The sequence below is a fragment of the Polyodon spathula genome, chromosome 23, assembly GCF_017654505.1.
Source record: "Polyodon spathula isolate WHYD16114869_AA chromosome 23, ASM1765450v1, whole genome shotgun sequence".
Lineage (NCBI taxonomy): Eukaryota > Metazoa > Chordata > Actinopteri > Acipenseriformes > Polyodontidae > Polyodon > Polyodon spathula.
This window is the reverse complement of record NC_054556.1, coordinates 22,520,037-22,544,074: the sequence shown is the minus strand read 5'-3', so window position 1 is coordinate 22,544,074 and position 24,038 is coordinate 22,520,037. Positions and strand designations below refer to the sequence as shown.

General features: G+C 35.8%; 1 protein-coding gene across 2 annotated transcripts; it reads right to left on the bottom strand.

The window, feature by feature from the left end:
- Positions 1-2,891: 2,891 nt before the first annotated feature.
- LOC121297833 (delta-type opioid receptor-like) lies at positions 2,892-24,038 on the bottom strand. 2 transcript variants are annotated; one of them, XM_041224352.1, is made up of 6 exons: positions 23,659-24,035; positions 23,027-23,460; positions 22,419-22,644; positions 13,971-14,066; positions 5,731-6,092; positions 2,892-4,549 (listed from the first exon to the last, which is right to left on the bottom strand). In XM_041224352.1, the coding sequence occupies exons 3-6, from the start codon at positions 22,628-22,630 to the stop codon at positions 4,026-4,028; spliced, it is 1,194 nt and encodes a 397-aa protein (XP_041080286.1). In that variant the 5' UTR covers positions 22,631-22,644; positions 23,027-23,460; positions 23,659-24,035; the 3' UTR covers positions 2,892-4,025. The 2 variants fall into 2 exon arrangements, with proteins under 2 accessions (XP_041080286.1, XP_041080287.1); XM_041224353.1 differs by lacking the exon at positions 13,971-14,066 and having other exon boundaries at positions 23,659-24,038.

The following is a 24,038-nucleotide window of genomic DNA, read 5'->3' as shown; positions in this document are numbered from 1 at the left end:
TGCTCTGCAAACTCAGTAAAGACATGGTGCAATCTGAGCAGTTGGTAGCATTTACTTTTAATTGATTCTATTAAACCCGAAGCTGCTCATTGCAAATGCACGAACACCACGCTCCCAATATTCTCTACGTCAGAGGCAGTTCATTTGATCAGAGCCGGATTGTATAGAAGTAAATACGGGAACATCTGTCAGAGATGCAGACTTTTTAACGAAACTTCTAGATTTTAATGTAAAGCCACTTACATGTGTAGACCTGTTTTTACATCATTCATTCTAAGTAGAGCATAATGCATAACTTCTAAGTTTATGAGAGGACTAAAAGAAATCCACAAAGTGTGTGCTGCCTTGTGTTTAGTGATATTAAAAACCAAACAGAATGGAAGGTGACTTGATTAGTGGTGTCCTAGGTAACTAGGTTCAAATAGAACCTCAGTTATGAGATCAAAAGAAGGAAGCTGGATCTGTGCTTGTGGCAGAGCAAAGCTCTGCCCTTTTTAAATTGGCAGGGATGGGGTTAATTTCCCCTACCTGCCTGGGTTTATTATGTTCAGGTGGCTGGGGTTGATTAGTTGATTAGGTTAATTAACGATCAATGAGCGCCCAGCCACCTGACATAAAAGGAGGCCTCCTTTTATGTCAGGTGGCTGAGCGCTGATTGATCGTTAATTAAGTTAATCATTTAATCAACTAATCAACCCCAGCCACCTGAACATAATAAACCCAGGCAGGTAGGTGAAATTAACCCCATCCCTGACAATTTAAAAAGGGCAGAGCTTTGCTCTGCCACAGTGCTGGTGTTGGGTTGATATTTCCATATGAATACCAACACAAACAGAAACTCACCAAGGTGAATGAATAGAGGGAACAGGTTATTATCCCCAGCATGTTGTAATGACTGCTTATCCAAAAACAGCACATCTTTTGAAAAGCTAAACACTCTTTTTATATTTATTTTGCTGACAGGAGCCTACTTTCATTTGAACAATTATGCATTTTAAGTGGTTCAATTGAAATCAGTATAACTAAACATGACCTTTTTTTTTTTTTTTTGGTTTCTGGGGCATGATCAATTTAAAGGGGCACTTTGTTAGTTAATTATTTTTAATAGTTAGGAATGATCAGCTCCAAGTTGATCACACCATTTAAATAGCATTACTTTACTGCAGGTCAGGTTTTAAATCACTATACAGTTTTATTACATTTATAAATCGATTAATACAGTACAAGCCAACTAACTATAACTAACACAGAGAAACTGTAAAATTCAATAGCAGAAATCGTTCTCAATGACTTAAGTGTTGAAATTTGATTAAATTCAGATTAGCCTTATATTTCATGGGTAAAGTGATCTCTGTCACAGATATCTAAATGATCTTATTAAGAAGTGTGTATGCTAATTTTCCACTTTCTACTTTATAGAGCTGTAAAAGGGTCAATTGACATTAGATACGATTGGTCACGTAAGCAAGGGAGGGCAAGAAAATAATGAAGTAAACTGACAAATTCTACAAGTAGGAGATATTTTAATATGTGTATTTTAATATTCATATATCTACAGCAAGTGGGACTTACCACCAGTAGAAGGTGGGTGCCAAATCATTTCAGATTTATACTTCTGTGGGTTAATCTCTATCAGATCGAAATGTATCCTGTCATCCCTCCTGTCTGGCTGACAGGCTGTCTTCTTGTTCTTGGTTGTCAAATTCTTCTGTGGCTCCAGAAGAAAAAAGGAAATCACTTTAGGGAAAGAGATGGAGGGTAGACGCATTGTGGGTAATATGTACTATACAATCAGTGTCAAGATAAGCTCATGATCATCACCGACATCAACAGTATGACATTCAGACAGCATTCCATCCAGCATTCTGTTTATTCCAATACATAGATTGTCCTTAGCAGGTTATATCACAATTGGAAAAGCCATTCCCTAGATACAGGTAAAACTTTGAAGTCTGACATAGTTACAGCATATGTACTTGAGTGGCCTCCGCTATAGCCCCAAAGTGGGGGCATGCATACCCATGTGAACTAGCCAGCAATGGTTTTGTGGTGTATAGGGGATTTAAAGTTGTGTCCTACTTGCACATATGTCGGGGAACTCCCCAAACAGATTAAGTCTGTACGATGATTCAATGTATTCTGTGAGACTGTCGCAGTCTCATACTCGCTCCTTTGCGAACAGCAAGGCAACTGTTTTACTCTCTTACTGTTCTGACAAGTGGAGATTCTGTGGACACTGCTGTCTTAAATTTCCCAGTAGGACTGTTTGAAACACACTGTGTTATTGGAAACCTAACACAGAGACAATTCCAACTAAATGCTTGAGTTTTTCAATAGGAAACATCAAGAGCAGTACAAAATGCAATGTAGATTTGTCACGGTGAACCCGAATGCCAGCAGCAATGCTCAAGTGTTTTATTGGGCTTTTTGCTCTTTCTTCATGTCCAGGGAGAGCTGTCAAACCTTCTGCCCACTCAACAATTCTCATGCTAATAAACAACACAGGCTAGACTTCCTTTAATTATGCTCCGTGCTTATTAGGGATAGATCTTGAATCTAAAACACTAAGCAAAGTAAAATGCCCCTCAGTTGTTAAAATGGTTTCATGTTCATACTGTACACCTGCCCTGCCCATTCATTTTGAGATGCTTTATTTTTTCACATAATGGTGTATTTCCATTAGAAATACAGCTATGGCCAAAAGTTTTGCATCATCTACAATTTTAGGATTGAGATATAAATTAAAAAAAAAACGAAAAACGAAAAAAGATATTTTTAGATCTTTTATTTAACATCATGTAATCAAAGAAACTATAAAATGATATTGCAGAGTCTACCAGAAGCCATAATAACAATACAGTATTTCATGTTAGATTTCATCCCATTTTTGTCAGCTTTTCATTAAGTGTATGGAATTCAATATGTCATCGTAACATTATTCAGCAGGATTCATTCCACTTTATAAAGCTAAAGTAGTTAATTCTGTATGGTGATGCAAAATCTTTGGCCATAACTGTATTGTACCTCACCCCTTGTTTGAGTCACACCCTGAATAACAACATAACATAGAAGAAGAAAGCCACCCAAAACTCTTTTACAAATGGCAGACGATTGTACAAATGCAGCCTCACTTCTGTTTTGCAAACATGGGTTCTTTAATGTGTGGATCATATTAGCATTGCCAGTTACAATGCTGATAACAATGCTTCTTATTTAAGCTTCATATGTAAATAAATATATCAATAAATAAACAGAAGAATACAATCTCAGTTACAGCTCAGCAATGACTGCTTTTGAAAGTAAACATAGTTGTAACTTTGGGATTAAGTTATGCGGGTCTAACAACATTCACTTTTACACAAGCGAAGCTGTTAAATGTACCCATTCAACTGACATGCAGCATTCTCTTCGCTAAGAATAATGACATAAACCAGCAATTTGTAGAGGCACATTGTAAGATTACTATAAGACTTCTGACAATAATACAGTTCTAGAACAGTACAATAGTTTTTTTTTTTTTTTTTTTTAATGTATTTTTGTAGTTTTTGAAACCTTACATATTTTCAAACTCAAAAACACTGCTACCAAACAGTTTTTTTTTCTTGTTTTTTTTTTTAACAGAAGCATACGCTGGGTTTATCTGCTAGATACTTTTCACAATAACACTTTTGTAGGCATTAAAAACACAAAAACACCCATTTACTGTACATCAAACATGCTGTTTAGGCAAGTTTTAACAGACGATACAATTAAGGCCATAATATATATCATATCATATTTTGTCTTTTTAAAAGTATCCCGATGTCTTTCTTTTTTTTTTAATCAGCATTTCTTCCTCTGGCTGTGCAAGCAAAAGTTCCTTGACTTTCTCCAAATCAGAAACTCTGCAAAGGCCACCTTCATGTTCGGTTGATCATACAGCACAAACACAGCACATATTAAAGGGTTGTTGTTTGAGTAAGCTCTGCATTTGAGTTGCCAGCTTTCTGCTGGTTGATGGTAACCAACGGCAGCCCCACGTCTAGTCATGCAGGATTACTAGTCCCATCTGCATGCTTGCAGTTGCAGGAAACCTCTTTGGCAATGCTCTTCATTCTGCTCGACCGCTGCAGCTCCATCCTGAATGAAGACGGGTAGCAGAACTCCTTGAAGCAGCGCTTGAAGTTCTCGTCCAGGAAGGCGTAGAGGACTGGGTTGAGGCTGCTGTTGACGTAACCCAGGGCGATGCAGAAGTGCATGAGTGAGACTGTGAGCTCGTTGTGCAGGTTGAGCCCAAGGGCCCTGACCAGCACCATGATCTGGATGGGAGTCCAGCAGACAACGAAGACCGCCACCACGATGAGGACCATCCGTGTGATGCGCCGCAGCATGCGGTCCTTCTCCTTGGAACCGGACAGCACCCGCACGCTTTTCAAGCGCTTCACCATCAGGGTGTAGCAGATGGTGATAATGGCGACCGGGATGACGAAGGAGAAGATAAATACGCAGGTGCCAAATACAGCATCGCAGAAGCTGCAGGGTTGAGGCAGGACCACAGCACACTCGACAGCTGAGAGACACACAAGCAGAAGCATTATCATTTCTGTACTTTTTTTTTTTTAATCCACATGTGGAATGGCCATTTTGAATGTCACCTCACTGATGCAATCCAGTACCAGTTCAGGAGGACTGAACATCAGCAAACATTCTCCAAACCCACTGTCTGTAAAGTTATGTCACCTTGAGTTAATTTTCTTTAGTACTACCACTTCCAGATTCTATCATGTGAACAACAGTGAAAGGTTTACCAAATAATTTGATATATCATACCAATACAGACACTGCTATCTTTAATACCAACAAACAACAATGTTAATTGAATTGTCTGAGAGTTAGTTGGTAAACAATTTGTTTTGGTTTAAAATGCTACACTGAATGTAGAAAACTGATGGAAAGAATTGAATACATTTAGTAATGGAAAATGAAGATGCATTGTGAATAAACGAAGAATTTAATGCCATGCAGTTAAGTAATGGAAACATTATTATTATTATTATTATTATTATTATTATTATTATTATTATTATTATTATTAAAAACTTTTCAAAACTTGAAGAAAAATTGACTCTTTCTGATCACATGCATTTTAATGAAAAAGTCCCGAGGTGGAAGGGGATTCAAAAAGACCTACTATTATATAACAATATAACAGAATACCTGGAAAATCATTTATTTGACAATTTTTTTTTTTTTACTGAATTTGTCTCAAACATTTAAATGCATATTTTCCTCCAAAAAGTCCATATTGTATACACAAACAGCACTGCTTCTAAAAGTGACATAATCATAAATAAGTCAAGGTATTGTAAGTGATTTCTGGTGATAAACAAAAATCTTTTACCAAACTTTATTTTATTGCAAGGCTATGTTTTAATAAAAGAATACACACTATATTTTCCATTCCCACAAATAAAATGAAAAAAGCATGCTGCAAAATTGACTTTCATCACCGTCTTACTCATTTCTGGAAGTTTTACTGCAAAAAAATAAAAAATAAAGAAGCATATAGAAAATCCAGAAACCAGTTCTTAATCTTGTGTAGAGCAACTTGGGGAAACAAGATAATTGATGGATTGACTAAAAAACATTTTTAAATTAATAACATGAAAATGAAACTTTCTCTGTTTATTCTTCGGCAAACTAATTTTGAGGATCATCAATAAAAGCTACCTTCGGAGCGACTGTACATACCTGTGCCATAGGGATCCTCTTCAATATCCCCCATCACCATGGCTGGTATACCGATTACAGAAGCCAAAGCCCAGATGCAGATGTTGACGACTTTAGCTTTGTGAGGGGTTCTCATGTCCAGGGCTTTCACTGGATGGCAGACGGCAATGTACCGATCCACGCTCATCATGGTGAGGGTGAAGGTGCTGGTGAACATGTTATAATAGTCGATTGCGATCACTATCTTGCAGAGGAGTTTACCAAACGGCCAGGACCCAAGGAAAACGTCTGTGCCTTGGAAAGGTAAGGTGATGAGAACCAGAAAGTCTGCAAGGGCCAGGTTAAAGATGTATATATTAGTTGCAGTCTTCATCTTTGTGTACCTGTGAAGAAAAGAGACCATGCATGGTGTCAGAATGATATATAAACGCTGCCCAACGTTTCGATATGTTGTACATATCTTTCTCAAGGGAGTCTGTGTTTGAATCTATATATATATATATATATATATATATATATATATATATATATATATATATATATATATATATATATATATATATATGCATGCACACACATTGCAAAAGAAGCCACTTTTATACCACAAGAGACATGGTCAACTGCACAAATTCTATATACAATCAAATGTGTCTTATAACAGGACAATCTCTGGAAACTCTTACATTAGCTGCAGTACTCCTGGAGACAAAGGTCTAGATTCCACTCTCTATTATTAAGTTTTGTTGATGACCCTAAATTTCCCAGTTTAAGGGACTGGCAACAGTCAGGTCTTGTTAAGGAAAATAAGGCACAGATTCAGTAAAGAGAATCCTGTCAAGTAAATAACAGTGCACAACTGATTGAACACAAATAGCTGTTTAGAAAGTGTATTATTATCTCAAATTGGATTGAGTTTAGAAAAAGATTTTCAACCATTTTGTGCACGAGAATAATGTGGAATCATACGTAAAAAATAACTAATTTAAAAAAGGTTTTAGACACTATGGCAATTGCCTTTAAAAAAAACTGTTGGGGAATCATTAAAGATTAAAACATCCTCAATCTCAAACTCTTTTGATTTTAACATTACATAAATAGACATATTTACATTTTTGCATCTAGGTTAATACATAATGAATGTACGCAACTTGCCACTGCAGACTAATTAACTTAAATGTCGACAGACTTGATTTCTAGTTGTTTTTGAGAATATTTAATGAACACATCTTGCTTTTTATCCATGATTCACTATGCTGTAAAAGCATAGCAAGATGCAGCAAGCAGCACTAGAAATACATAGCGCCGTAGTTTTCGGCGTATAACATAAACCCATTTGCATATTATAGAGGAGGATAAAGAGGGGTGTCTGTAATGAAACAAAGCATCTTATCTATGCTTTGTTTTTCAAATTTGGTGCATTTCCCCTGAATACAAATATATTACTGGTGTTAATATATGCATTGGTGTGCAACAGTCACTGCACAGTTTTGGTCTTATTGACTAATGCTTTGTGTATTGGCTTAATGATTTCGTATTGGCTGTCTCTGCTTATGTCATTATTTTCTAGGGTTACTAATTAATGTTATTTTTTAAGCCAATGAAAAAAAAAAAAAGTCTCTTTTCACAGCATACCCAGTACTTGTTTTTTTTTTTTTTTTTTTTTAAATAAATAATTAGTAACAGTAATCTAAAAAAAAAAAAGAAATAACTAAAAGAATGACATGCTACTAAAAAAATAAGAAATTAGAAACATGAAAATGCCATAAAGTTTGTCTTTAAGGCCCGGTTTTGAAGAGCAGGACACAATGTTTTGTTGTCTTATCTAGGCACTTACATCTGTACTCTTCAGTACACTCAGGGACATGTGTGTGCTGCTCCGAATAGGGATGCAAAGTAATCCATTCAAAACTCAATTATCTGATTACTTATTTTATGGCAGTGGAGGAGGAGCAGGGGTATCACAAGGTGAAGCACTTTCTATGGCTTCACCATGCCACACTGTACTGTTGCTGATTTATATTTCATCTATGTTTCCACATCCTAAAAGACAATCAGCTTAGTTTGCTTCCATCTACTAGGGAAAGTCTGTGTTTCAAGGTCCTCGTTTGTGCTAGGATGTAAAAAAAAAACAAATTATGTGCTAGAAAACCAGCGTTTTGTAAGAGAGCTTGGAAGAGTTGGGTTGCTATTCTGATTTTATTTATTTTAACTTTAACCTTTCAAGATCAATGTGTTCCCATGAGTAACTAGCATCAAAGTGATCCTGCTCTAGCAGTCACACACTACTTGCCATTAACAGTGAAGGAGGAATTCCATCTCCTGCTGGAAATACAAATATAACTGTATTGCACTTGTGCTTGAAACTAGCCTTATTCAAAATTGCATCCAATCTATTCTTAAGAGTTCAGTAACAAGTCTAAATGTACTTATGTTTGTTTGGTGTGAGGATGTGAAAAACACCACAGAAGAATTCTGTTCAAATATAATCAGGTTTTAGTTGAAGTACATTGGTTTAGCTGTTTTATTTTACGCTACAGCTTTTTTTTCAAGGACAAGAAACTCTTTTATTAGAGACATGGAAGTACACAAACCCTGTGACAAACCCTGTCACTTTCATTGCTGTCACTTATTAGCAGTTCATTACGCCCAAGCTCTTCTTCGTCTTCCTCAGCTTCAATGGCAATGACAGAGACCCCTCATTTAAAAGGTTGGTTATTGGTAAAAATATACAATTGGTTGTTTAAAGAATGAACTGTAATTGGCAGGATGTAACACATCTGCTGAAATGCCTCCACAGCGAAGACCTCCACTATCTTCTTGATTGAACAAAATGATGAGAAAAACAGCTTTGTGTGACTTTTAAGAAATGCAAAGTCATTTTGAATTAATCTTCTGCCCAATTCCACTATAATAACTGCCTCTGTGCTTGGTTGTGATTTTCATGCACAGAGAGTAATAGAAGCAGTTCCTCGCTTTTTAATGGAGCACTGTCAAGCTTGGTTTGTTTTCATTTTTACAAGCAAGTCAAATATTGACACAAAATAATTTCACAAAGTTAGGGGACAGCTCAATACATAAAAGGCTTGCAAGTACTTAGAAATATATTTTTGTGTGTGTGTGTGTGTGTGTGTGTGTGTGTGTGTCTATATATATATATATAGTGCATGCAAATGCTTCATTAAATAAATAAATAAAAATAATATTAACACATATAACTGAGTCTGATATACTTTCACATTCCACCACAAGTCAGTTGAGCACAATAAAATGATGAGGTCTGTTTCAAAGGTTTGCACAGGTTATTATTTATTTTCTGTTTTTGGTTGTTTATTTACATTTTTAACACTATCCTCGTTATAGGTTTTGATGCTTGAAATACAACAGGGATTTGGTGTTTAAAGGTGTTTTGTGTGCAAGCTTTGATCACAGATTTAGATCCATACAGCATGTGCACACTGTATCACAGCTCTTGGCATGCTTCCGTTTTGGACAGAACCAGAATGTTGACTGCAATGCACACAGCTGTGTGAGGGCTCGGAATATCAAGGAATACCTTTATGTAATGTTTAAAATGAATACACATGCTAAAAACAAACATAGCTTAAATATGTATGTTTTTTTAGTTACAATAAGGATCGTATGGGCATTTTACAGTTTCTGCAATATTTTCAATACCCAATTTAAACTAAAGATCCATAAAGAAATTCATTTGCAAAGCTCTGTGCAATACCTAGAATTGGTAGAGGCCCAGGTGTTTTTGAGCTTTTAAAATTGAGCAAAGTGCCTGATTTCACTGAGGAGACAGCCCATCAATCAAGCAGCACCATGGCAACAAGATCTTTAAAGCAAAGTATTTCCCTGATTAAAGCAAGTGGGTGGTCTAAGAGATGAGCATATTTGCTGGCTCGTCCAGGTTTCCAGCGTGAATTTTTATTTTTTATTTTTGTTGCATTTCAGCGAAATATGTATGCAAATCTGCAAAGAAATATCGAGGAAAATGGCAAAGGCAAATCTGCAGGATCTGAAGCACACAACCTGAACAAAAAAATACAGCTTATTGGAATAATAAATCATCAGGTATTCACAAAGATCTTGTTAATCAATTACGCCACCCCCAGAGGCAGACAGCAACATTTGATTAATTTGGTATTCATTTCTCTGCATCATATTTCTGCATGCAGTCTTGTTAGCGCTCAACACCATGGTGCGGCACTGTGCCTTGGGCTCCGATTCAATCTATACAGAATGTGCTCTATCCGATTTCCTGGCGTGGTGGTGTTTAATCTCAATGCATCATGTAGTGTAGCTCTGCAGTCCTCCACACACCTGCTGTTCACAATTTAATGTGCTTGTGCCACAACTCAGTCTACACTGCAGTATGCAGGGCAAAACCAAATCTGCTGCTTTCAAAATATAGCATGGTAAATGCACAGTCATTTTGCATCTTTCCACACTGATACCATGCATTGCGCTGTGCTTTACAGTCATGAATATTTTTTCTTCTTATTTATCTGTGGTTCCCAATTATATAAAGTTACCTTCAGTAAAGCCGTCCAAGATTGATGCTAATAGGGGTATGTGAAGCCAGCTGTTAATACAAATATAAAACCTGGAGCTCACACCTGTTTAGCAGTCAGGCTCATTTACATGCATTTTACACATTCACGGGTGTGTGAGCACAGAAGATTTCTCTTCGAGCTGAAGGTCAAAGATTTTATTTCCTAAGGCATTTATCCTCTTGAAATTACTGGCTTCATCTAACATTGCAAAAGAAGATATTTGTTCCCAAAAACACAGCTGCAATTTGCTACAGGAGCAGCTGTAGAAAACATTCAACATGATTATTTAATTATAACTATACAGTACAATGATTATTCAAAGAGTTGTTGTTTTTTTGTTTGTTTTTTATCACTGTGCTGCACCAAACAGGCCAAGTTACTAAAAGGATATGTAATATCTTCATTTCAGCATGAAAAATCAACTGTTCTGCCAAAAATATATTAACAAGGGATCTTTGATGTTCATTCTTCTGTGATTTGTTTAAGCTGTGTATTTGTACGTTCATATGTACCTTAGGAGATAACAAGCTTAAAGAAAGTGATAGGTATTGGCTAGAATTAATTAGGTATGCAGTAAGTAGATTTGATAGAAAATAGTCCTCATATCTGTGTCTGTATGTACATGTTGTTAAGGTGCTGCTGTAAACATTATAATACCCTATATAATATCAGTTATGTTCATCGTGTACTATAAGTGATAAAACTAATTCAAAGCAATTAATATAAAGTACAGTACAGTATTAATCAATAAAATAGAACCCTATTCACAAAACTTTTAACATTTTTTAAAAGATTGTTTATAAACATGTTCTTAGGTTCATAGGCTCTTAGAAGGGAGACGGTTTTAAAGACAACTTCATAACTGATCAAACACTTTCAAAGTCATCTTAATTTCGCTTGCTGTGCTACCGATGCTCAATAAACTCTTTGCATAAGCAAAAAAAGCATCCAGCTTCTAAACAGCAATCACAAGATGCAGAATTACAGAATTATTTAGAAGAAGTCGAGGTTGGTAAGCAAATGATTACTACCCTACCCTCTATACCAGGGCTACCCAACTTTTTAGGAGCTGAGAACAATTAAAAAGGTCTAATTAAGCCAATTATTTGTTCAAATAACGGTTTAGTTAAGTAATTCAGAGCTCAGTTGGAATGAAAACCAGAAGACACATGGGGTCCACAGGACCAGGGTTGGGAAGCCCTGCTCTATCCCCTTAAATAGGTTGTTCCTCCAGCCAGTGCGTTGCTATGGTTGTTCCTGTTGCTATGGCTCGATACCTCGCTTACTAAGTTGGTTCACCCATCATGGCTTTGTACACTGTTGCGATGGATTACTGTGCAACGCTTACAGTGGAAGTCAGAGTCTGTACCTGGCGATTCTTTCCAAAGATAAATTGTATTATAATAAATTTATAATTATGTAAAATATTTTTATAAAAGAGTATGCAGATACATGACTTTTAATATAGATAATATATATATATATATATATATATATATATATATATATATATATATATATATATAAATATTATATAATATGTCTTTATATATATATAAGACATTTTTAAAATTTAGAAAGTTCTCTCACGGAGATAGTGCCTCAAGCTTCAAGATAGTGCCCAGAGACTGTGACGTTTGACGTGGTCTATAGTATAGCATTTACTCTCGGGTAAATAACACAGTCGAGCAACAAAACAGTCTAAGAAAATAATTATGTATTCAGGGCAAAAACAATGTGTTTTAAATATATAAAAATAGAATAATGATGCTAAAGTATAATGTTGCTAAAACACAACAAACCCAGCTTCAGGGGCTTCTTAAATGCCTGCAAACACTTTTATGCCCTGCGTATACCACATTGCAGGCATCATTATCCAAACTTTCATATAGCCAACACCTGTCAATTTGTGAAAAGTAAGAACCAGATGGTAAGTAAATACATTACAATGAAACATTATTTGTCCACACATAGAATACAAATAATAATAATAATAATAAATAATAATAATAATAATAATAATAATAATAATAATAAAAACAGTATAATGACAGGTTATTCAGTGCTCTGGACCGATGTAATGCAACATTGAATTAAAACATTACATATCAGTATTTGTCTGGGTTTTAATCAGGTGCTGTTTGTTTTTCAGTCAAGGCTGTCATTCGATATTGGCATCAAGAAGACCTTGATACTGTACAGCTATTGCCAAGCGTTTTACATCACTCTATACAATTAACTAACTTTGCTTCACAAAGTTGAATGAAACCTGCTGAATAATGTTACATTAACATACTGAAATACACACTGCTTTGTAGTTTTTCATATACTTTATTTAAAAAATGACATTTCAAAATAGAACATGAAATACTGTACTGCAATTTTTGATTCCATTAGACTTTTGCGATATGATTTTGTAGTTTCTTTGCTTACATGATGTTAAATTACATTTTTTTTTTTTTTTTAATTATGTCTGAATCCTAAAACTCTAGGTGATGCAAAACCTTTGGCCAGAGCTGTAGACTACAAAAAGAAAAAGGTTAGCACTGGCGTCAATTATACACAACTGAGATGCCACAGCTTCAGGTTAACGAGGCACATTTAAACATGTATTTTTCATATGTAATGTTGTATTACCCAATTAAAGGGTAATTAGCCAATGAATTACTGCTGAAAGCAGACTCTCGCATAGTCACTTATAATTGCACCTGCTTGTAATCATTACTAGGGAGTTTCAGTTTAAAAATGAAATGTGTGTTTTTGTGACAATTAAAAGCAAAACATGGCACCTGCTTGTCACGGCACGGACAGCAATAATGTACAGATACCTTATCTGCAGTGAACACTGGGAATTGACAGGGTTACATGTAATATGCCTTTGGTATGGGTTGCTCATCAAACTGCAAAACCTACATATCTTGAATTGACTAATGATGGCATGCACTGCTTTAAATAGATCAGTGTGTAGCTTCAGGAACTGACCATTTCTGTAAATTGACATTTCAGAGGAAAATAGATAAACAGTGATGTTAATCCCATTTTAGATTCAAATCTATACATCCGAGTAGGACCTAAACTGTTAAAGGCATGTTCTTATACAAACTGCATGACTGGAGTTCTGTTTAAATAAAGCCACCTGAGGCTTGTTCTGCTTTAGTTTTAATATGAAAACCACCTTAAATAGGTTCTGCCATGACAGGAACCTCACGGCAACGTAATTTCAACCTCTTAAATTGTACCTTCTCAAGCATTCTAAGAATCCTCCTTTTAAAGGGATGCAGTTTATTTCTAAGTCTAGCTATGTCTATATGGAGAGAGACTTAGAAATATACTGCACCCCTTTAATTAAATGCATATATAAGCCTACGCATAAAGCATATAGGCTTATATATTCATTGCTCACTGCAGATTGCAATAGAACTTAGTGGTTTCCAGATTCACATCTGCAATTGCAGTGTAACAAAGGTCTCACTTCATCACATCATCTGAGGAAAACTGCTCCTCATTGAGATTCCAATCCATGCCTTTGTTACCTTCTACAAAGATTATTTGAATTCTGTGTTTGCTGCCTTTCTGATATGCTTAATAGGCTTAAGGTATTCACAATGCTGCAGCCTGACAGCTCATACTCACCTCTCTGCTTAAACCTTCACACTGATTGTCTGAGAAGGTTACAATTGATTTTAAGATCTCTCTCCTCACCTAAAAGGATTTGCGTGGCCTTGTCCCCTCCTGTCTCCAAGGCTTGCAGTCCCCTTTTGTCCCAGCCCTGAATTGTCCCAGAATGCTGGTTTCCTCCTATAACAAATTATGGAATTAGTTCATTAAGTAACTTACTCACAACTAGGTTGGATTCTTGGAGTAAATTACTACTAACCCTACAAGTGACCAGCTGGAATCAGTATCTTCTGATTGACCTTTACTGTAGTCCCTGGTAAATACTGTTGCCCTTTTACACATCTTTCAAAGAATCTTTGCGTGCTAAAGGTTGTATGAGGTATGCGTTATACCCTGGTAGTAATATTTTATACAGTTAGGATTTTTGATCATCAAATAAAAAACTAGCAAAAAAGATTTAAACACTGAGACGGACAACACAAAACAAAGCAACATATCTTCAATTTTATCAGCGACTGTGTTGAGCCACCAACCTTGCTCTGCAAATTGCACCAACACAACCTATTCCACCTAACATAGTGAAGGCATGGCATAAAGATTAACTTTATTGCTGAAGCCACTACATTTTGCTTAAACTTTATGTTTCCATGTAGATTGCCAAGACCAAGTATTCTTCAAAGCAAGCAAATCAATTAGTCAAATACCCATCCAAAGACATGCAGTGGCCCATTGCCTTGATCCTACAATGTCATGGTACAGTACGTGCTGTGCAAAGCTGTTTTGTGACTTCTAAGGCACTGCCACTTTGTATCAAGTTACTAGCCATACAGCACAGTTAATTAACATGGTCCTTGCTCTACAACGACACTACGTTCTATTTCATTAACCGGTCTTTTTATACTCCCTCCCTAAACCTACAGCCAAGCCTCGAGTACGATATCTGAAGAATGACACAGTGCTTTTCATACTAACCACACCAGAATGGCCCTTTAAACTTGGGGAAAAGAAACAGAAAGAAATCAACTGAATTGATAGCCTATGACAAATTCCTCCTTTCCATTTCTAGACAGAAGCCTTATCTGAAAACTAAGTGAATGGAAACATCCAGCACATTATCAGTACACAAAAAGATGATGCCATCGACTGCACGTGCATCAGCAGCATGAGCACAGTAGTACAGACTATGAAACGGCAATGAACAGTTTGATTGGAGAAATGGAACACATGCAGTATAAAAATGCAATTGCGAAAGACAGGTAGACACCTCCACACTATCCCCAGAGCCCAGAATCCCAATAACCTATGCTAGATAACGTTAGTTTCATCACAATCAGATAAGTGTGACATATGTACAGTAGGTATATAGAGATATGAGAACCTCCACTGTACCTCTGTCACTAAGAATGTCTTCCACTCCAGGGGTTACCAATACATTCATCTGATGCACTGGTACTATTATTTTGCTACCCATGATAATTGACCTATATTGTGGAGCCACCTGTTTACAATTATACACCAACAGTATTCAAACAAAGTGTTCATGTACAGCAGATACATTGGAAGTTACACTGGTAATAGTTTGCCTCAGTTGATTACAACAGAGGTACAATCAAAGCAGCAATCTTTTTTCTTTCTTTTTTTTTTTTTACACAGTAATAAGGCACAGAGAATGTGTAAAAAAAAATAGTTGTGGAAATCACAAGATCTGATTTTAACACTCAGGTGCAAAGCTCTGCAGAAAAATTTACAATTGCTGTACTGAGATTTTCAACTAAATTGCAGCAGTAGAATTAAAAATAGCATTAGGGGTGCTATAAAAAGAAAAACAATCGAAACAATGAATACCTGGATCTTTGTTAATAAATTAATGCACAGCCTTTTTGCCCCCGTTATTATACTGTGCTTACTCATTCAAATGCAGTACAGCTGTGAACTGTAAATCACTCAGCAGCAATGCTACCCCCTGAGTGAGAGACCTCTATAATAATAAAAAAGGTTTTCACACTGAGAAAGCATTGACACTCAAGTGCTGTTTCTGAATATGGCTCTTAATTTTCCTGTTCTTGTTTTTAAATGATTAGTTTTTTTTACAGTATTCTTTGATTAGTTTTTTACAATTCTTTGACTCACACTTTAACTAGAAGTTATTCACAGTTAAGGTAGATCCTGACAGGCCCCAATCTAACATTTCCAAACACTGTCAGTCATGACCGCATTATATATATTTGTTTCCATGATATTTTCATATTCCTTTGGAAGTATTCCCTGTGCAACTACCAGGGCTGTGAGATTTGAAGAGTTTTACCTGTCCAGTGCCATTACTCCATTACTGATTCACTGAGGGCTTTTCATTCCTATACATCGGCTTGGTCTTTTCATTCAGCAAGCTTGTTTTCTTTTTTTTTTAAAAAAAAGTATTAATGATGTTAATTCTGACTAAACGAAATGTTTATATATATATATATATATATATATATATATATATATATATATATATATATATTATATATATGCTCTATATGAAGAGCGCTATACACAATCAAATTTATTGTATTGTATTATAATAAATGGCCCACTAAGGGAGATGAATGTAATATATTAAAATACAACTGTAAAAAAAATATATATATATATATATATATATATATATATATATATATATATATATATAATATATATGTTTGACAAGGACTAAAAAATTCTAAATGTGAGCATGTAAAGGTTTACTTGCAAAGACTGACTTCGTAACTACACAAAAGGAACTGTTTTCACATGCCTGCTAAGCTTGAAACACCTAATGTATCGTAACTGAGAGCAAACCCCAATGCAATTATGTTCTAAAAAGCTGTATTTTATTTCAAACTAACCCTAGAAACAGAACACGTCTGATAATGTGCCTGTTTTTTTATTATTATTATTTTACATCAAGCACCACTGCTTTTGGCTCAGGATGCTGAATTACTGCTGTGGGCAATCCTGTTTTTTGTTTTTTTTTTCCCACATGAGAGCAGCAATATTGTGCTACACAGAAGAAAAGAATACGTGACAAATCCTAATCACGAAAACATCCCAGTGCGAATGAACATTGTGGATAATAATTGCATTTCTACAATACAGGATACACCTATCCTGTCAGCAACAGCACAAGGCTGAGAGAAGTCAAATGTACCTCTGTAACTGTCGTCAAACAAATAGTGTTATAGACAGTTTTATTGTTAGTATATCTCGTCTTATTGTTATATTCCCATAAAACTGCAGCTGCAGCTATTGATATAACACATCACAATATCTGCCATTGCATTACCACAAATTCTAGTCAAACCCATAGTGGACAATTGCAGCCCATGAGTTTAACTAGAAACTAAACAGAAAATTGAATTTTAGAGGTATTACAGAACCTTTGCAAAGAGCATCGAGTAATGTAATAAAGCAAGTATTAAATACGTAAGATATATTGAACCACAAAACTAATAATTGCTCCAAGCATATACAATTTAGACAATTCCTGTTACCATGGCAATGCAAACTGCTCAGGCCTGGACGCAAAATATTAATGTGCTCTTTAGACTTCAAAAGGATATCTGACAGGATAAAATGGATCAGTAATTGTTTTGTTATAAAAATAAAGTATTCAGGTGAAATTGCAGGATGTTTGGAAAAATGAAATAAATAATCAAATTCTAAGTAAAAACGTTTTCAAAATTAAAATGGTTGTCTGGAAAGAACATATGTTGCACTCTTTAATTTGAATTACCGGTAACACATTACATAATATGATAAAACACAACTATTACATAATATGATAAAACATAACTATTAAACACTTAATAATGCTGCATTTAGAAACCAGTAAAAGATACATTTGTCATTTATTTTAATATTTCTAAGCTTTTTATCATCTTTAAAAATGCTCCTCAATAAACACAGTTCTGGAGCTATCTTACAAAATTTAAAACTATGATATATGTTCACATACAAGGAGACAGTACAGCTGAGAGTAGAACAATCTCAAATTAGGCCTACTCTTTGTGAATATTCAGCACTCTAATGTCTTTGATCCTCAAATACAGAAAGAAAGTTAATTCTATAAACCTGCAGTAGCCAATCATGCTGTCATCTGTGAGGGTTATAGTAAAGAAATATCCGGTATTAGGTTACAGTACACCTATGGCCTTTGTAGAAGACACTTCTTTAGCTGCTCCTTTTCCTCGCTGCTGTGTGAGCTATTTCAAAGGAATCCTTGAGTGCTTTTGTTGAGGAACCATTGCCAAGCGCATTCCATATTTTCTAGTTGAATTGATGAATGTACTGAACAGCTATGGCCAAAAGTTTTGCTTTATAATGTCGAAGGAAACCTGCTGAATAATGTTACGTTAAAAAATTTAATTACATACTGTTTTGTAGTTTTCCATATATCACCTTTCTTGATATCATACCCCGTTTACTATCACGATTTGTCAAAAACCACTTGCCATGCACGAAAGGCTCTTTGAATAATTACCTCTCTTAATATCATCTCACAAACCGCTTATTGTCATGTTTTGTGCAGCCTGTCAAATCCTGCATGCCTGGGCTTTACTAAATAACCACAGGATAGAATGAATTTCCAATGCAACTAATAACCAACAATCATCGCGGCTGATAAACTGACATTTTGTGAAGCCTGTCACATGCTGTGTGGGCGGTCTTAACATGATACAGTTCAGTTGCAAAACACCAACATTAAAAAATGTAGTCTTTCATAAAAAAAAAAAAAAAACACCAAGCGCAACGCCTAATTGATAGCTCTCATCAGTCGACAATTCAAGCCTTTTTTAGATAATGACAAAAACTGTTTTGTTCCAGTTAATGACGCAAAACCTATTTGTCCTGTAACTAAATGCATTTGTTTAAATGTAAAGAACGACAAAAGTACAATATTAAAACACTGCTCTTTAATTCACCGTTAGTTTACTTTCTTTTTTCTTGCACTCGTAATGTGCTGCTGTCATAGGCAAATGTGAAGCTCGGTTTATATCATGACCCGCTTTATATCACAAATCATGCCTGCTCGGCAATCATGAGATAAAGAGGCTTCATCTGTACCTAACAAAAAACTGATATAATTTTGTAGTGCTTCTTTGATTACATGATAAATAAAAGATCCAATTTAAGTTCGTAGTGTCTTTTTTATTACTATGTCTCAATCCTAAAATTGTAGGTGATGGAAAACGTTTGCCCATAGCTGTAGATTTTAAATTCTTATTTGTTTCTGGATATTATCTCCAATCCTTCCCTCCCTGAAGTAAGCTAAGCTCCTCCAGTGCTGCCTACATTCACAGATGGCTAGACTGACTGCCATGTTCTACATCCAAACACTCAATAATTATTCTGAAATTCACTAAATAACCTTTAGTCTATAGTCAAAAGTAAAGTTTTCAAAGACTTGCAAATGTCAGCTTCACAAAACTTGTACTGAAATAAACCGTGATTCACCTAGCACTGGCTGTGCTTGCATGTGAAATCTCCTGCAGCTTCTCTAACTAGTGCTCTAGCTGAAGCAGACAGAACATTGTGTTCTGTGTGCGAGTGTGTGCAATTGTTCAAAAGAGAAAGAACATGATCTGAACCTATCGGAAATGGACGTTGCTGCGCAGGACTTTCTACCAAACAAGATGATGTAAAATACATGCTAAGAGAACCTTTTCTACCACGATAAACTTGTTATAAAAATGCAATTAATAATTACATTTAAGAAAATATGAAAAAATACAAGCTTGGAACAGACACTGCGTGAAACTTGTATTCAGCTCTTGAGTAATGACATTTTATAACTTCCCTAGTTAAAATAATGCAGTTAATATTAAGCTTTATTAAAGGCTGCTGCTTTTTTACGTTTGTTATGTGGAAGGCTGCTGTACCTGAAATTACACATTTTGTAAAACCCTCCCCTCACTGATAAGTTACACTTGTGCTAGAGCTTTCTCATTGGCTTAGCCACTTGCCTTTTGCTTGCACTTCTTATTTTTTGAACAGTAAAATAAATCAATTTTATTTTACCAATCAAGAAATAATATAAAACTTCAATAAAAGTCTCCATGGGAGTTTCTTTTTGAGGATGGATCATTGGTTGTTATAAAAATCCTAATTGCTGGGAATTGATCACCTACTGTTGTTAAAAAAGGAGTAGGTAATAATAAGTTAAATGTGAAAATTTAGCTGCCAAGGTTAAAACTGAATAAGAAATTGCAAATAGCTTAAGGCATCTCAACATGACACCATGATGCAATTTGAACAAGAATAGCAGAACACTGTCAGATGTTGCTGTGACCTGCAAGATAATGACTGTGTCACTGTTTCCCATCACAACAGAGCTGATTGTCTTGTTATTGGTGTTAAAAATAAACTCAGAGCTCAGTTACTATAGGATAAAATTAACCTAGTTTGTCTATAACTTCCTTGATGTTCATTCTAGACACATTGCAAGAGAATAGTACATTTTATTCACTTATAAGAGACAAGCCATGGGTGTGTTTTTCTGTTGATCATATGGTTCCTAAGGGTTTTCTCTGTTTAAGTTCTGAAAAGTAATGTTCTTATCAATTGAACAGAACACTCCAATACAGTGAACAAAAGAGTCTAACATTTTCAAAGTGATAACTAGAACTGTTAGGGGTTTTATAGGTGATGCTTTAAGCCCTGAGGAAATTGTTCTAATGTACAGCTATGGCCTAAAGTTTTGCATCACCTAACAGAATTAACTAATTTTACTTCATAAAGTAAAATGAAACCTGCTAAATAATGTTATGTTAACATATTTAATTATATAACGCTTTGTAGTTTTCCATATACATTTCAAAATCTTCCCCCACTGTACGAAGCCTTGGTGTACTTCCGGATAGCAACCTCTCCTTTGATGCCCAAATCTCCTCTGTAGTCAAATCTTCCTTCTACCACTTCCGAAACATCTCAAAGGTCCGTCCCTATCTTTCCCTTCCGGATGCAGAGATACTCTGTCATGCATTCATTTCCCCTCGAATCAACTACTGCAACTCTCTCTACGGTGGTCTGCCATAAACAATACTGCAGCTGGTTCAAATTGCCACTGCTAGGATCCTTACCAGATGTAAAAAACATGATCACATTACCCCCTGTCTTGCCCAGCTGCACTGGCTACCTGTAAAGAGAATCTCTCCAACCTGCTGACCCGCTATGTCCCTCCACGCAAGCTGAGGTCCTCTGATTCAGACTGGTTATACTCAAGCAAAAGCGTGCCACACTCGGAGAGTGCTCTTTTAGTTTAATGGCCCCGACTCTCTGGAACTCTCTCCCAGGTTTAGTGCATGCAGCTCCCACAATCACCCGCTTAAAATCAACTCTCAAGACCCACTTGTTCTCTCTTGCTTTTAATGCTGTCTAAGCCTGGTATCTGTTATTAGCTGTTGTCTAAACTGCTCTTTCAGGTTTGCTATTTCTTATCTGTAAGATTCTGTATGACACACGCATCCACAATGTTTAGAATTCACATCCAAGCCTTGTATTTAATGTATTATGCCTGTATTTAATGTACTATGCCCTGTATTACTGTATTTAATGTATTATGCATTGTTCCTTACTATCTTGTAAAGCGCTTTGTGACGGTGGTCTACTATGAAAGGCACTATATAAAATTAACATTGACTGATTGATTGAATATCATTTTGTAGTTAATTTGATAACATAATGTTAAATAAAATATCTAAATTATGTTCATACTGTTTTTTTTTTTTTTTTTTTTTTTTTTTTTTTAATTATGTCTCAATCATAAAATTCTAGGTGATGCAAAACGTTTGGCCGTGGCTGTGTGTAACATCCAGGAAGTGTATGAGCGTTGCGTACTGGAATTCATCTTAGGTGTACAGGTGCAGATGTTACATTGTGAGCAAGTTTCTGATGTTCTGCATCACTCAACAAGTGAATGAAATCGAATGAAAACAGGTATGGAACTGTTCAAACGGTAGCTTATCAACTAACTGTGATTTCCAAGAAGAATTAATCATGGTTTACTGCTCCCAATCGGACTGAACTTTAAAACAGAGCATCTAACAGTGCTTGTCTAGCAGGTCGTAACTGTAGCGGTAGTGTTGTCATTTTACCAATGTATGCATCAATCTAGAATAGTTTGTGCTATACTCCTACAGCTCAATTATAACAACTACTTTCACCATGACCAGCACAAACAACAACAACAACAACAACAATGAAAGTCAATATAATGCAATGTACAGACAACAATGGTGCTTATTTATTGTGGAAGAATCTTACTAAGCTAGTGTTGAAATTTCAGTGATATGCTGCAGTATTTAAAACTGAGGGAGCAAAAGGGATACTACTACTACTACTACTACTACTAATAATAATAATAATAATAATAATAATAATAATAATAATAATAATAATACAACTATAGTTTAAATGTTTCTGACCAACAACTTGTAAATTGTTCTATTATATCACGAAATGGAGCAAATATGTAAGATTGACAGCAAATTCATTGATTGTAGCTAGCCTTACCTGATGATGACGTACATGACCAGGCAGTTTCCCACGAGCCCCACCACGCAGACCACCATGTAAACCACAGCAATGGTGATCTTTATGCCAATGGGCAAGACGAAGCCCTCGTGGGTGAAGTTATAACCACTCATGTTCATGAAAGAAGAATCGTTTAGAAATCGGTTTAGGATGGCTTCCTTAAACCAATCTGGTGCGTCTGAGAAATCCATTGTCAATCACTGACCTAGGTGAAAACAACAGGCAACTAGGTTTGTCAGTTAGTTACTATGGGGATAGCAAAGATCACAATATTTGTATTTAGCTTGTATTTGCAAAATATTCTCTCTACAAGTAAATACAAACATAATATTATTACACCATTTCAACTGTACTTGTACTCTTCGTGCAATGACATATCATTGTTTGACGTCAGTGTACTATGCACAGGTGACATTTCATTTATATCGCACGGTTTCATTATAGATACAGTACATGCATATGTAAATTACATACACCACGTCTAATCACATGTATTTTGCAAGATACAAAATAGCGGATAATCATTTGCATCGAGTCATATGCTTACACTGTACACACCATTGAGCATAGTAACTACTTGTACATACCTATAAATGCTGCGCTCCAACACCGCGTCGTGTGTGAATGTCTGACTTTTTTTAATAAAATGCTGTTTGTTTTGATTATTATTTCTTTTCTCCAAATGAATCACAATTGCTGCAGTTATTGTTTTCGTCTGTTAACGCCCCCTTTTCTGCGTTCTGTTTTGTAAAGCCCACTTTGCAGGTTACTGTAGAACGCAAGAATGAACGCAACGTTCTTTTTTTCTTTATCTGAAGAGGGGGCAGGGGGGCCCAAATCAGATTATGCACACAAACCACTGGACGTTCTACTGTATATTTACCACTGTTTCCTTTCAGTGCCAATTGCAACAGAGGTACAGCACTTCTTCATTCTTCGTATGCACATTATTAAAACACAGCTTTGCCCTCCTTTCCGCGCTTGTCGCATTCCTCTCTGTTCTCCCTCTCTCCCTCATTCTCTGTGTGGATAAAAATCGAAACTTAAAAAGGCTGAACCCATATTTTATCCACCGGTGTTCAGGCAGTTTTCAGAATTTGATGCTGTTTTTACTGCAGGTAGTAATACTAAATCGTTTGCATTCAAGTAGCAACGCTATGTAGAGTGTCGACGAACTGCATTTAGTTTTTTAGCTTGTGTTTAGATCAAATTGTCTTACCAGGTCTGGAGGAAAGCACGGGTGAGGTTAATGCAGATGTGCCTGCTCTCGACGAGGCTTCCCTTGAATGATATAGGTGGTGTTTTAACAGAGCAATGGCATCTCAAGGCAGTCCCTCGACATGAAGTTATTAATGTCTTGTAGTAAACCCTGCCAATGCCTGGCATTTGAAGCTCGTTTGTTTTACGTGCACCTAATAACTGAACTAAATATTTAGTTCAAACTCGATAGTGTCAAATCGGCATCTTTATATATTGTATGTACAAGGCAAAATGTTTAAACGATTGACGGTTCTTTGTGTTGCCTGTCTACAGGTGCTGCTCTCGTTTAAATGTATAGCCTTTTCTACGAAAACAAAACAAAACAAAAAAAAACAACAA